The 12809-nt window shown below is 41.3% G+C and overlaps 1 protein-coding gene and 1 long non-coding RNA gene across 3 annotated transcripts; both read right to left on the bottom strand.

Annotated features, from left to right (window-relative positions):
- Positions 1-3021: 3021 nt before the first annotated feature.
- On the bottom strand, positions 3022-11659 carry LOC124292235 (methyltransferase-like protein 27). Of its 2 annotated transcripts, none has more exons than XM_046729290.1 (6): positions 11457-11659; positions 7826-7975; positions 7286-7414; positions 5371-5506; positions 4365-4463; positions 3022-3875 (listed from the first exon to the last, which is right to left on the bottom strand). In XM_046729290.1, exons 2-6 carry the CDS (start codon positions 7964-7966, stop codon positions 3685-3687), a joined length of 696 nt encoding a protein of 231 aa, XP_046585246.1. In that variant the 5' UTR covers positions 7967-7975; positions 11457-11659; the 3' UTR covers positions 3022-3684. The 2 variants fall into 2 exon arrangements, with proteins under 2 accessions (XP_046585246.1, XP_046585245.1); XM_046729289.1 differs by lacking the exon at positions 11457-11659 and adding an exon at positions 8144-8224 and having other exon boundaries at positions 7826-7972.
- Positions 6241-6738, bottom strand: LOC124292237. The gene is made up of 3 exons (XR_006902393.1): positions 6572-6738; positions 6300-6469; positions 6241-6265 (listed from the first exon to the last, which is right to left on the bottom strand). It is a non-coding gene; the product is annotated as an uncharacterized LOC124292237 (long non-coding RNA).
- Positions 11660-12809: the final 1150 nt, after the last annotated feature.

Below are 12809 nucleotides of genomic sequence, written 5' to 3'. Positions count from 1 at the left end.
TCTACAATTTACCATAGTTATCCTATCTGTATCTGACCCAGTTTTCCTGCAGCATGACTCCGCTGCCTTGAACTCTGACCTAAGCACATCACAATCCGTGTCAAACCAACACTTTCCCCGCTTCGCACGTGCGTTGATCTGAGGGCCAATCAAATGAGACTTCCCCACCTCCTCCAACAGACTGTTGAATGAACTGACACAACTGTCAATGTCAATAGCATCTACATTCTCCCGATCTAGAATACTACAAATACTATCTAGTTTGTCAGAGAAAGGTTGAGAATTCAAAGTGTCAATGAAATCCTGTTTCCTATCCGGTCTCCATTTAAATGATTTACGGATGGTCCCAGATTGGTTACCATAATGCTTACAGACATTATCGGCTCACAATCGGTGGGCATTTGAAATATATTATTTCAGTATAAACAATATTCAACAAATGGCATATTGTGCATCCACCAGCATGATGGACATCCGAGGAGAGAGGGTGTTCGGGGGGACACCAAAAAGTCAGAAATCCCGGAGCATTTTCTATGGCAGATATCATCGCCACTGCACTTAGCAGTATCATCACAATCCGTGGTGGCATATCATACGGCTAATGTGCATATCACGTGACCAGAATATTATTTTGTTTGTAACAAAAGTGCTTGCCTAAACGAACAGACTAGCCCAATGCAATGCAAGTCATCTGTGCAGTATATCTGTTGTTCTGCATAATATATGCACACTACTACAACTGCTATCCTGAGATGCATATTGATGTATGAAGCTATACATGGACGTAACAGGATCTCTAACTAGACTCGACAGCAGCAAATAGAGACATGCAACCAATATAGAAAGGAAAATGAATAGTTTTTCCGATTTTAGGATATTTTGTCAACGGAAGTTCACTATCCTATACGGCGGGGTAGCCTAGTGGTTAAAGCGGTCGCTCGTCAGACCCGGGTTCGACTCCCCACGTGGGTACAATGTGTGAAGCCCATCTCTGGTGTCCCCCGCCGTGATATTGCTGGAATATTGCTAAAAGCGGCCATAAACCACACATACAGACGTACGAAGATCAAAGGCAATACATTGAATGTGTAAGATGTGACGAAACTTGTCAGTGGTCAGTGGCCGATATACTGTGATGTCTGTATGGGACGCCGGGCCTGTGGTGTCACTTCATAACAGCGACAGCACGAAGCAACTGCAAGACTTGCACCCTCTTCAAGAGGAGTGCTGGCTCACGAAATAGCATCCTGCACATTATTTGTGCCTGTCGTGTATGAAAAAAAATAATGTTCAAGGGCCAGAAACTCCAAAGGCGGTAATGTCTGTTTAAAGACTATTACTGATTTTCCGAACTGAAATGATCACCCCCATTCAACAACATTATACCCGCTGTATTCATTATGCTCGACGATCCAAAAGAGTATAGTAAGGGTCGATAACCGATATTGCTTTGAAAGTGAGACCTTGTCCCACACACGGCAAGCAGTGTATTTAAGAACTTAATGGAAATCCTCCAAGGCAAAAGTTACTGTGACACGCAAACAGAAACGGTGTTATAGTCTTTAAATGACGCGAATGAGATGGAAAGACAAATGTTCCAAGGAATGGTGAGGAACAACAGTCCACAACATAGGCGAGGGCTCAGAAGGAAGTACACACTGTCAGTAGCGAGTGTGTCCCGCTTGTGATGGAGACCTGGCACCTTCGCTTCACTGAGGCCAATGAACGTCGATGAAAGTTCTGGGGAACATCATTCAATATCCGAGGAAGGATTTGGCGGAGTTTCAGCAGCGTAGTTGGAGGATTCGGATGACGTCGTAATAGTAGCTCCATCACGTGTACAATTGGTGACAAATCAGGGGATCTTACGAGCCAGGGTAACACATTAACTCGAGCAACGAGTGATCGGGAGTTATCGTGTTGAAACGTCAATCTAGGGCTGTTCTTTTGCAAAAGCGATAAAACGGCCATTTGCAATATCTCGTCTCACTCACAACACTCAAGTTGGCCTCAGCCACAGTCATCGACGTCCTTCTGCATCTGGTATCCCAGCCAAGGTCATAACGACCCAACATCCTGTGTCGTCACAGGTGTCTGCAACCTGTGTCGAAGGAACCTCTGTATCGAAGGAACCTCTGTATCGAAGGAACCTCTGTATCGAAGGTGTTTACTGCAAAATTAATGGTCGTTCCAATGTTGGACGAGTCTTGACAAAATCCTTCATGGGATCGTTACGGTTGGAATGCCACTACGTAGACAGTCTATTATTTGATTTAGATTTTCAGATATTGAAAACGTTGCAGTATGTGCCAAATCCCAAATGTTTTTATGAGCGTTGAAGCAGCACTGTCACGCGGCGAGCTACCACCAAACTGTGAAGCATACCAATGCTCTTTCAACCTGACCTCTCATTTTCTTAAGTGATACCTCCACCTACAAACTAGTGTCTAAGGACCCAACTGCAAAGTTAGAATCTAAACATAAGAAGAACCTGAAAACACTTCATGACAAAGGTGAGATTAATGATATCATACACAACAAACTGAATCCCAACAACTCCCAGCGTGGTATGTTGAACCTGGGCCTCCTCGAAGTCAGTTATGACCTTTACTAAGGTTAACCTTAACTCATGGTCTACCCTTGGCATCTCCACTCTCCCATCTCATTAACATTGCACAGGAAAGTTGAGGTTACCTAGACAACCATCATGACCCCAATGTACTCCTAGACCACCTTAAGTTTACGATGGAAACAGAGCAGCAGAACAAAGTGACTTACGATCACCTTAGTGCTTTGTGAAAGGAGGCCCTGTTTCACAACGATGCATAGAGATGTTTTCCTGACTCCTGTACAGTGGACCTGAAATGACTGCAGAAGTGGAAATAATGTATACACTGCGTTTAATTGTCTCTATTAGCCATGGTCATGTATTGCGTTTAAAGTGAACATTGTTACTGTTCATTTTTCTCGACGATGTCATGCCAGAACAAGCCCTTTGTTGTATTTCGAACAACAAACTGGTTGCGTTTCAGAAACCATCTTTAACTCATATTTATTCTTGTTTAAATACAAAAATTCATTCACAAGACTTCCAATAAAACATTCCATGTCTCGATGAAATGGACGTACAAAAAGTGCACATATGGTTTTGACATATCTACATAGAACAACAACAATATATCATGTAAATGTGTATTATACATGTCACAAGCAATAACTGACTTCTTGTCATATCATTAATACAAACAATACGAAACCAGTGTTATTACGTTATGTTAAACAATTATAACTCAAGTAATTACAAGTGTTCAAACGTGTAAATAGAGGTGTGTTCAAATGTATTAATAGAGGTGTGTTTAAATGTATTAATAGAGGTGTGTTCAAAATGTATTAATAAAGATGTGTTCAAATGTATTAATAGAGATGTGTTTAAATGTATTAATAGAGGTGTGTTCAAATGTATTAATAAAGGTGTGTTCAAATGTATTAATAGAGGTGTGTTCAAATGTATTAATAGAGGTGTGTTCAAATGTATTAATAGAGGTGTGTTCAAATGTATTAATAAAGGTGTGTTCAAAATGTAAACGAAAATCTGACATTATAACTAACAGTCAGTGTACTAGAATAGTGTAGTATGTACATGAGTCTTTGAGTCTTTATGGACTAGAAACGTCATGCAATATATCATTTGCAGATCATATGGACACTAACGGCGCCATCAAACCCTTTTATATAATTCTTAAAATGTTTCAGTTGCACAAACTTCCATTTGCCATTTTCTTCCAATGTTTTAAGTTGTCTTCTCAGCTGTTCTGCTTTAACCTCGCCGCCATCAGTGTACATCATCATCCACCCAGTGTTGATGAAGTAGCCTCCTGGAGAAGATTTCAGTTACATCACGGCTTGTTAACTTAATGTGGGGAGCAAGACAGAGCTGATGAATGCTGTGGGAGCCACTGGTAACACACCTTCTTACTAATCAACACTCACAATTAGGGCAATTCGAACGTGAATGAGTGAGTATAACTTTACGCCGCTTTTAGCAATATTCCAGCAATATCACGACAGGGGACACATGAAATAGGCTTCACACATTATACTCATGTGGAGAATCGAACCCAGGTCTTTGGCATGACGAGCGGACGTTTTAAGCATTAGGCTACCCACCGCCCCAATTATGTAAAGAAGCACGAGGTCTGAGGTATATACGGGTTTATATGATGTAGGAAGTATCAACTATCCTCGTCTTGTATGACAATGGCTTGGTAATACAAGCATGATCTAGAGACGAAATATGACTACACAAAACCTATAACGAGTGATGAGTTATAAGCAGCCTATTTAATTGTACCGTCAGCACGAACCTGGTTTGACTATCCTTATCAGTTCTTCAAATGCGGTGATCGGTAGCCTTTGCAGGATTTCTATACTGAATCCACACATGACAACGGCGTCGTATGTATCTGTAAATAATGGCTAAAATATAACACAACCATCAAGTTTACGGACTGCATGTTATACTCTGAAATAATGCCAGTTAGGAATTGGACCGAATGGGTATGACAGGCCACTTGTTTCAACACAAAAGTTTTAAGGCATATTATCTTACCTCACGCATCAATGTCGTTTTCTTAGCGCTCTTCTATTATTTTCAATGTACCCTGCTTACAAGCGAGTAACATTTTCTATGTACCCCGCTTACAAGCGAGTAACATTTTCTACGTTATCCGCTGGGAATGCCGTACTGTGGGAATTCATCTGGTAATTCGTGTTAGTAATTCTTTATCTCGAATATGATGTACGGAAATTACCGATGTTTTGCGAATGCAAATCGATGGAAGGGAGCTAACTTTAAATTTGTTTTTCTTGACTCGCGTCGGTATTGGCTAATTGCCTAACTCTGGTACTCCTTATTATGATCTGATACCAGTCCTTCAAACAGTTCAAAATTAACATCGGGTTGTACAGTAAGGTAAATACGTTGTTCACTGGTCCCGAAGAGCGAGGGGAACATTAACAACCAAAGAGGGTACATCAACCCATGCCCCCCTCCTGTCCAGTGAACATCGTATATTGATGAGAAGGCATATTAATGATTATGCAGGGTTTTTTTACATTTTGTCGCCTATGTTTAATCTGGTGAAACAGAAACAGTTAGTAGCAACATTGAGAGAATGAGAATGGTTTTATGCCGCTTTTAGCAATATTACAGCAATATCACGGCGGGGGACACCAGAAATGGGCTTCACATATTGTACCCAGGTCTCCGGCATGGCGAGCGAACGCCTAACCACTAGGCCGCCCTATTGGTATATGCAGGTTTTTAGGGAACAACATAAATCCCTTTCTATATTTATATGATTTACCCACCTGTTGAAATGTCAAGCGTCTTTTCTCCTAAAATGTCAATAATGTACTGGTCATACAATCCTTTCCGTTTAGCTTCCTCCAGCATCCCCGGACTGGCGTCCAAGGCGTCCATCTTCAGGAACCCATGTTTGCGAAGCTAGTGGACATATATTCTTATGGTATTAAGCTAGAAAATTAGAAAGTAGAGATACAATAGTGTTTAGCGTATTATTAGTGAGTGAGTGAGTGAGTGAGCATTTAGCAATATTCCTGCAATATCACGATGGTGGACACCAGAAATGAGCATATTATTCATCTGAAATACTACACAATGGTTCTCACTTACCGCGTGTCACTGAACTCCGTGAAGATATCTATTTATATAGTAATGATCTGAAATCGTTTATTGCATATGCAGAGTATTTTTGTCATCGTACACACACGCGCGCGCGGCGCACGCACACATACACACACGTGCGCGCACTAGAATGTCCTGCAACAGAGAAACTTCCGTAAATGTTTCTAAACGATAGAGCGTGACATTCTGCAGCTCAGAGACCAGTGCATCTTACATACCCCTACAGCACAGAGACCAGTGCATCTTACATACCTCTACAACACAGAGACCAGTGCATCTTACATACCTCTACACCACAGACACCAGTGCATTTTACATACCTCTACAACACAGAGAACAATGCATCTTACATACCTCTACAACACAGAGACCAGTGCATCTTACATACCTCTACAACACAGAGACCAGTGCATCTTACATACCTCTACAACACAGAGACCAGTGCATCTTACATACCTCTACAACACAGAGACCAGTGCATCTTACATACCTCTAAAACACAGAGACCAGTGCATCTTACATACCTCTACAACACAGAGACCAGTGCATCTTACATACCTCTACAGCACAGAGAATAATGCATCTTACATACCTCTACAGCACAGAGACCAGTGCATCTTACATACTTCTACAACACAGAGACCAGAGCATCTTACATACCTCTACAGCACAGAGACCAGTGCATCTTACATACCTCTACAGCACAGAGACCAGTGCATCTTACATACCTCTACAGCACAGAGACCAGAGCATCTTACATACCTCTACAACACAGAGACCAGTGCATCTTACATACCTCTACAGATCATAGACCAGTGCATCTTACATACCTCTACAACACAGAGAACAATGCATCTTACATACCTCTACAGCACAGAGACCAGTGCATCTTACATACCTCTACAGCACAGAGACCAGTGCATCTTACATACCTCTACAACACAGAGACCAGTGCATCTTACATACCTCTACAACACAGAGACCAGTGCATCTTACATATCTCTACAGCACAGAGAACAATGCATCTTACATATCTCTACCGCACAGAGACCAGTGCATCTTACATACCTCTACAACACAGAGACCAGTGCATCTTACATACCTCTACAGATCATAGACCAGTGCATCTTACATACCTCTACAACACAGAGAACAATGCATCTTACATACCTCTACAGCACAGAGAACAATGCATCTTACATACCTCTACAACACAGAGACCAGTGCATCTTACATATCTCTACAGCACAGAGAACAATGCATCTTACATATCTCTACCGCACAGAGACCAGTGCATCTTACATACCTCTACAGCACAGAGAACAATGCATCTTACATACCTCTACAACACAGAGACCAGTGCATCTTACATACCTCTACAACACAGAGACCAGTGCATCTTACATACCTCTACAGCACAGAGACCAATGCATCTTACATACCTCTACAACACAGAGACCAGTGCATCTTACATACCTCTACAACACAGAGAACAATGCATCTTACACACCTCTACAGCACAGAGACCAGTGCATCTTACATACCTCTACAGCACATAGACCAGAGCATCTTACATACCTCTACAGCACAGAGACCAGTGCCAGCAGCTACATCCAAAAGATGCACATTTTCTCTGTTCCTTGTAAAGCATTCAGCAACAACGGCAGCCGTCTCTTTCGGGCCGTTGTAGTTGCAGACGTCCATAGCCTGTGTACAGAGGCCGTAAATGTATTTTCATAATTATAAAAGTGTATTGGGACACGAAAACTGAAGCAATATATTCAGCGATTTTGATCGGAATATCAACATTCCATGATACATTAAGCTGTATCTTCTCCCAATGAATGTTATGAAAGTATACGCTCCGTATTCGGCTTCCGAAACACAGATGGCCTAGAGGTACCGGTGCACCAATACAACAAAAATTCTCATTAGCAGGTATTCATTCTTAGCAGCCGGGAACACTGTATCTGCAAATCTAACATCGCGCGCATATGTGAATGTGTCGTTTATCAATGATTCCCTGTGGTGTGGTATGGTGTGTGTGATATTTGTATCATTGTGTGATTGTCTGGGAAATGAAGGTGCTGCCAGACTACCGCCCCAGGTGCAACCTACCATGTCATACCGGTCGCTTGTATCCGTGTAGCGACCGTATATAACTGTATCCTGTACATTCTTGTCCGCTATCTTATTCAACACGTCCTTCGCCACAACCTTTTGTTCTTCCGTGGCATCGGGAGAATATCCGTCACTCATCACAAGCTAGAAATACAAAAATACATATCAATAATTTGATTATGGATTGAGGAATTGCAGTAGATCATTAATTCAACTGAAAATAGTCTGTGTGAGAATCGTATCAGGACATAAACGATCCAAGATTTATTTAAAGGCGGTCAGGGCGCCAGGTGCAGTTGAACTGTCATGTCTTACTTGTAAAACAGCGTCCATCACTTCCCAGTAGGACTGATCCATGTGCTCGAAATTTAATGACGTACATCGACGAGTTCATGAATAATAGCAGTTTGGGGGCGGCAATTATGAGCCGTAAGGCCGCTAACAAACATTTTATGCACATTCAGTGAGTGGTGGCTGCTGTCGGTTTCAGGATATGATTACTCATTTCGGGAACACCCGGTGTCAACATTGAACCATTTATATACTCGTCAACACTATTTTGTATGTTGTCTTTAAAGCATAAAAGCATCTGTGTATGATATTCTAGATTTATATTCGCTGACGAGACGTAAAAGTGTCCCAACCAAAAATGTGATTAAAAATATTTACATATCCCCTCACCCTCGTTAGGGAATCTGAGAAACATCTTAATGGGTATACATGTAGGCCTCAGTGTGAGGGATGTTTACGCCAGGACAATATCTGGAGAAGTGTTAACTATTAGTCAATGAAAGATATCATGAAGCTCAAGCATGATGCTAGTACAGAGTGAGTGAGTGAATATCGTTTTACGCCGCATTGAGAAAATATTCCAGCAATATTACGGCGAGGGACACCACATATGGGCTTCACATATTGCACCCATGTGGGGAATAGAACCCGGGTCTTCAGCGTGACGAGCGGCTGCTATAACCACTAGGCTACCCCTAGCCACTAGCACAGCACCTGACAGGTGGGCCAGGATACGCTCACCTGTTCGCGAACACACAGTGCCATAACTATTTTAACTGATCAGTAAACACTTATTATATACTGGACACTGCTCTATCAAAATTCTCTTAAGTATCGGAGAGTTTTTGTCGATGCTATTTTAAAATATCGATATGTGCTAGTGCTTAAGTGCTTCTAAACTGAAATGAGTTTTTGAAGTGTTGTGAATGTACATGACACATAAAACACGGCTGATTGTTTTCATGGCCTGAAGTTGAACGTTAAAAGGCTAACAAATGTTCTCCTTGATGGTGCTTAGTAACCATGAAGCAATGTTCAAATGAGTGCTGAATTAATAAAGCAAGTGCCGTTAATTGCTGTGCAGTGCTGTGTGTAAACATAAATTCATGCTGCATGGCTTCTGTTGGCAGCAGCTGGATCTATATAGGGCAGAACATTACACTTCAAAACATCATCACGATCCAGCGATATGTATCTGCATGTTTATGATGATTGTATGCAGTTTCAGTTTTACTCCTGTTGGATTAGTTGCATATTATCTGAACTAGAAGTATAGGCATGGAGGTATGGCGTTCACTACACACCCCGTAGCCCGTAGCCATCAACTTTGTGCTGGCGACCGTGATGCTCTTCTCTTTATCATATCGCACATGTCAGATCAAAATGTCCACAGGAAGAGGGGTGGGTGGGGTGGGGGTGGGTCGCCGTACATTGTACATTCACACATTGCACCCATGTGGGGAATCGAACCGAGCAATAAGCTGTAACCATGAAGCTACCCCACCGCCCCTATAACACAGTGAGCAGATGAGAGAAGGTAGGTGAGTAGCACTGCGAGCTCGTCCCTTCTTCTAAAGCTCCATGCAAAATTGAACAACGAGGTATATATATTGGGAGCAACAAATGTATCACCAATTCCCCGGCCAAAAGCTCAACCACAATGCTGATATTCCGTAAGGTCTTTTTCTATATTTACAGAAAGTATTTCAGACAAGTAGAACTAATAACATTCGGATTCTCAAAACCTAAAAGAATTTCTTCACTTTTTAAATCTTAAAAAAGAAGCAATTTCAAATTTGTCAAAACATTTCATTTTCCAAAGATGTATATTACTCTCCCGCATTACAAAATGTGTTTACAGTAGTGTGACGTGACTGTGACATTGCTTGTGTTATGTTCTGGAAGGTCCTGCAGGAAGCTACCACCTATTTCTGGCCCAGGGATTCGGACAATGTTCCACCATCTTTTTCTAACGCTAATCAGAGGGAGAACACTCTTGCCTCTCGTCTCACATGACGTGTAAAGTTACCAGAAGATCAGCGAGATCAGTGTGTAACGATCATAATGTCCTGTTAGGTCTATGTTGCAAGCTGCATCACTGTCGTTGACAGGTGAATATCACCATCACACCATTTGATGCTCACTTGCTTATCACTGCTCTTTATATTACCTTTGAACTTGTACTGTAACTCTCTTACTGCCATAGTTATACCTTAGTAGTGATTATTATTGATTTGTCAACTTTTAATTTAATTTTAAAATAAAGTTGTTAATTTCAACATATTTCTGTGTTGTGTGTTTGTTGTACTGCTTCTCAGTTGACGTTTTAGTTTTGACTAGCGAATCAACATGTAAAACAAATTACAGTTATCTTCACAGATTCAGTACAATCTGCTACAAATACACGCACATGTCATCTGAAGTGTGCTGAACATACCATATGTGAAATGCTGGACTTCGTTGAACATGAAACGTTGGTGTTTTTCTCCATTGGTATACACTGTCAGGCGTCTTGTTACTTTGACCACGTGGAATCTTTCTGCACGATTCTCTGAAATATACTGTGGATAATCAAGTGGACGTCATATGTTTTGATATCTCCAAAACCAACCAGAAACTCCAGTTCATATCTATCAATAAATATATATCTTACATGTTCACATGGACGCTATCTATGTAGACGTCCAGAATTTAATAATATGAAACTTTTGATGACATCAGTATCAACAATTTCAACAATTGGAGGGCATGTTCTGTTATAGAATTGTGCACTGGATGAATATATGTTTTATAATATTCCAAATAATGAATCTATTATGCTCTCTCAAAGTCACGCCGCTATATAACGTGGATATTGCTGATTTCGGGTTTGAACAATAAACAAAACTAAATGTACAAACGCTTATACTAACACACGTATAAATACGTTCAGCTACGCCAACACTGTTCAAGCCCGGGAAGTCGACAAATGAAGATTTACCACCTAACATTAGTGTGGACTCTGCGGGCATCGGGAACTATTGTTGCGCTTGGCTGGTTTCAACCCCCACCCGACCCCTACCCCCACCCCCACTGACTTAATCTCACAGGCAACAGCGAATACAACAAGGATTAACACTGGTATAAACATTTAATCGAATCTGAATATGCGAAATGTTTCAAACAAAAATAAATCATACAACGAGTATGACCGCCAACACTATATCACGCTCTGCTTCACAAAGAAGAACACTCGTCTTACCGGGTCACTGTGACATGCAGGCAATAGAACGACACACCGATACTTATTGGAGGTAGAACGTTGTGCGTGGCAAAACATCAACATCAACTTACCTTAAAACCTGAGCTGGATACCCGATCGGTATTTTCACACAACCTGTTATTTCAGACTGACAGGACCTTGTGATGTCCGTCACAGTAACGATCTTGACAGCTCCTATTCGAAATACAAGCGTTTCATCAGAGTCTATTCATGGTAATCCCCGCACATACTAACAAACAACAACTGCCACGTTCTCCATTGCATGTAACTATGAAACAGACTATATGCTAATGCTGGTTTTTACAGGTACGTTAATCTAAACGCATAAAAGGGTCATGCTTGGCTGGATCATGACGAACTCGTGCATTGATTACAGTAAAGCAGTGTTCTCAAGACCATGGCTGAGAGGTAAGCAAGTAAAAACAGGATAAAATTAATCAAAATTGAATTTGTCAACCGTGAGTAATTACCAAGGACATGTATAGACGGAGAAACTAACTGCAAATCGATGGCTATAGACAGTTTAAAAGTTTTGAGTATCCGAGATGCTGAATAAATAATATAACGAACAGACAAAGGTTGTCATCACACTGTGCATCAAACAGAATGAAAAAAATCGCAGCTACCAAGACGAGCACATTCACGACTGTATCGAGAGATACGAGATTCAACGACTGTAAGTTAATACATTGCTAATCATGAATTCGAATCAGATTTCATTCACATCTGCCGTTTGAAAAATGCTGATTGATTTGATGGATTTCGTGGTGAACCAATGCCAGTTGTACGTTGATACTCCACTTAAGGGGGTACTGCCAGGCCAACGATCGGGTTAATTTCTCGGTTAGACACCTTACGTTGACGCCATGCCAGCCAAGCCTTGTTCTATTACAACACAGGATAACAACATACTACCATCTTTATGGCTGATTTTCATTGCAGGATGCGTTGTTACACGAACCACCGACAGAGTTAAAGATCTGATGCTTAGGTTAGACTTATATATGTTATGTTCCTGTCGAGAATATCGTATAGACACAGTAGGGTGTAAGTACGTGACAACCTAGAAGGGATGTCATTACTCACTCATCCCGAATTACGTTTCTCGCGTTATAGGTGACATGAACGATCCCGTGAAGATCAGGGTTAGAATCGATCTTCAGTAACCCATGCTTGTCGTAAGAGGCGACTAACGGGATCAGGTGGTCAGGCTCGCTGACTTGGTTGACACATGTCATCGGTTCCCAATTTCGTAGATGAATCCTCATGCCGTTGATCACTGGATTGTCTGGTCCAGACTCGATTATTTACAGACCGCCGCCATATAGATCGAATATTGCTGAGTACGGCGTTAAACAGCAATCAATCAATGTGTTCTGAATTGCACTGCCTACGTAAGTCACAGGGATAAATACAATTATCATGATT

The sequence above is a fragment of the Haliotis rubra genome, unplaced genomic scaffold (assembly GCF_003918875.1).
Source record: "Haliotis rubra isolate DU_JTF1 unplaced genomic scaffold, ASM391887v1 Scf51, whole genome shotgun sequence".
NCBI classification, from domain to species: domain Eukaryota; kingdom Metazoa; phylum Mollusca; class Gastropoda; order Lepetellida; family Haliotidae; genus Haliotis; species Haliotis rubra.
This window is presented reverse-complemented; position numbering and strand designations above follow the sequence as displayed.

Excerpts from the sequence above, each read along its gene's own strand:
- LOC124292235 (XM_046729289.1), bottom strand. The coding sequence starts at position 8,185 with ATGGATCAGTCCTACTGGGAAGTGATGGACGCTGTTTTACAA. Across the intron at positions 7,973-8,143 it reads TGATGGACGCTGTTTTACAA|CTTGTGATGAGTGACGGATA; the intron begins GTAAGACATGAC and ends TTGTATTTCTAG. Across the intron at positions 7,415-7,825 it reads CAAGCGACCGGTATGACATG|GCTATGGACGTCTGCAACTA; the intron begins GTAGGTTGCACC and ends CTCTGTACACAG.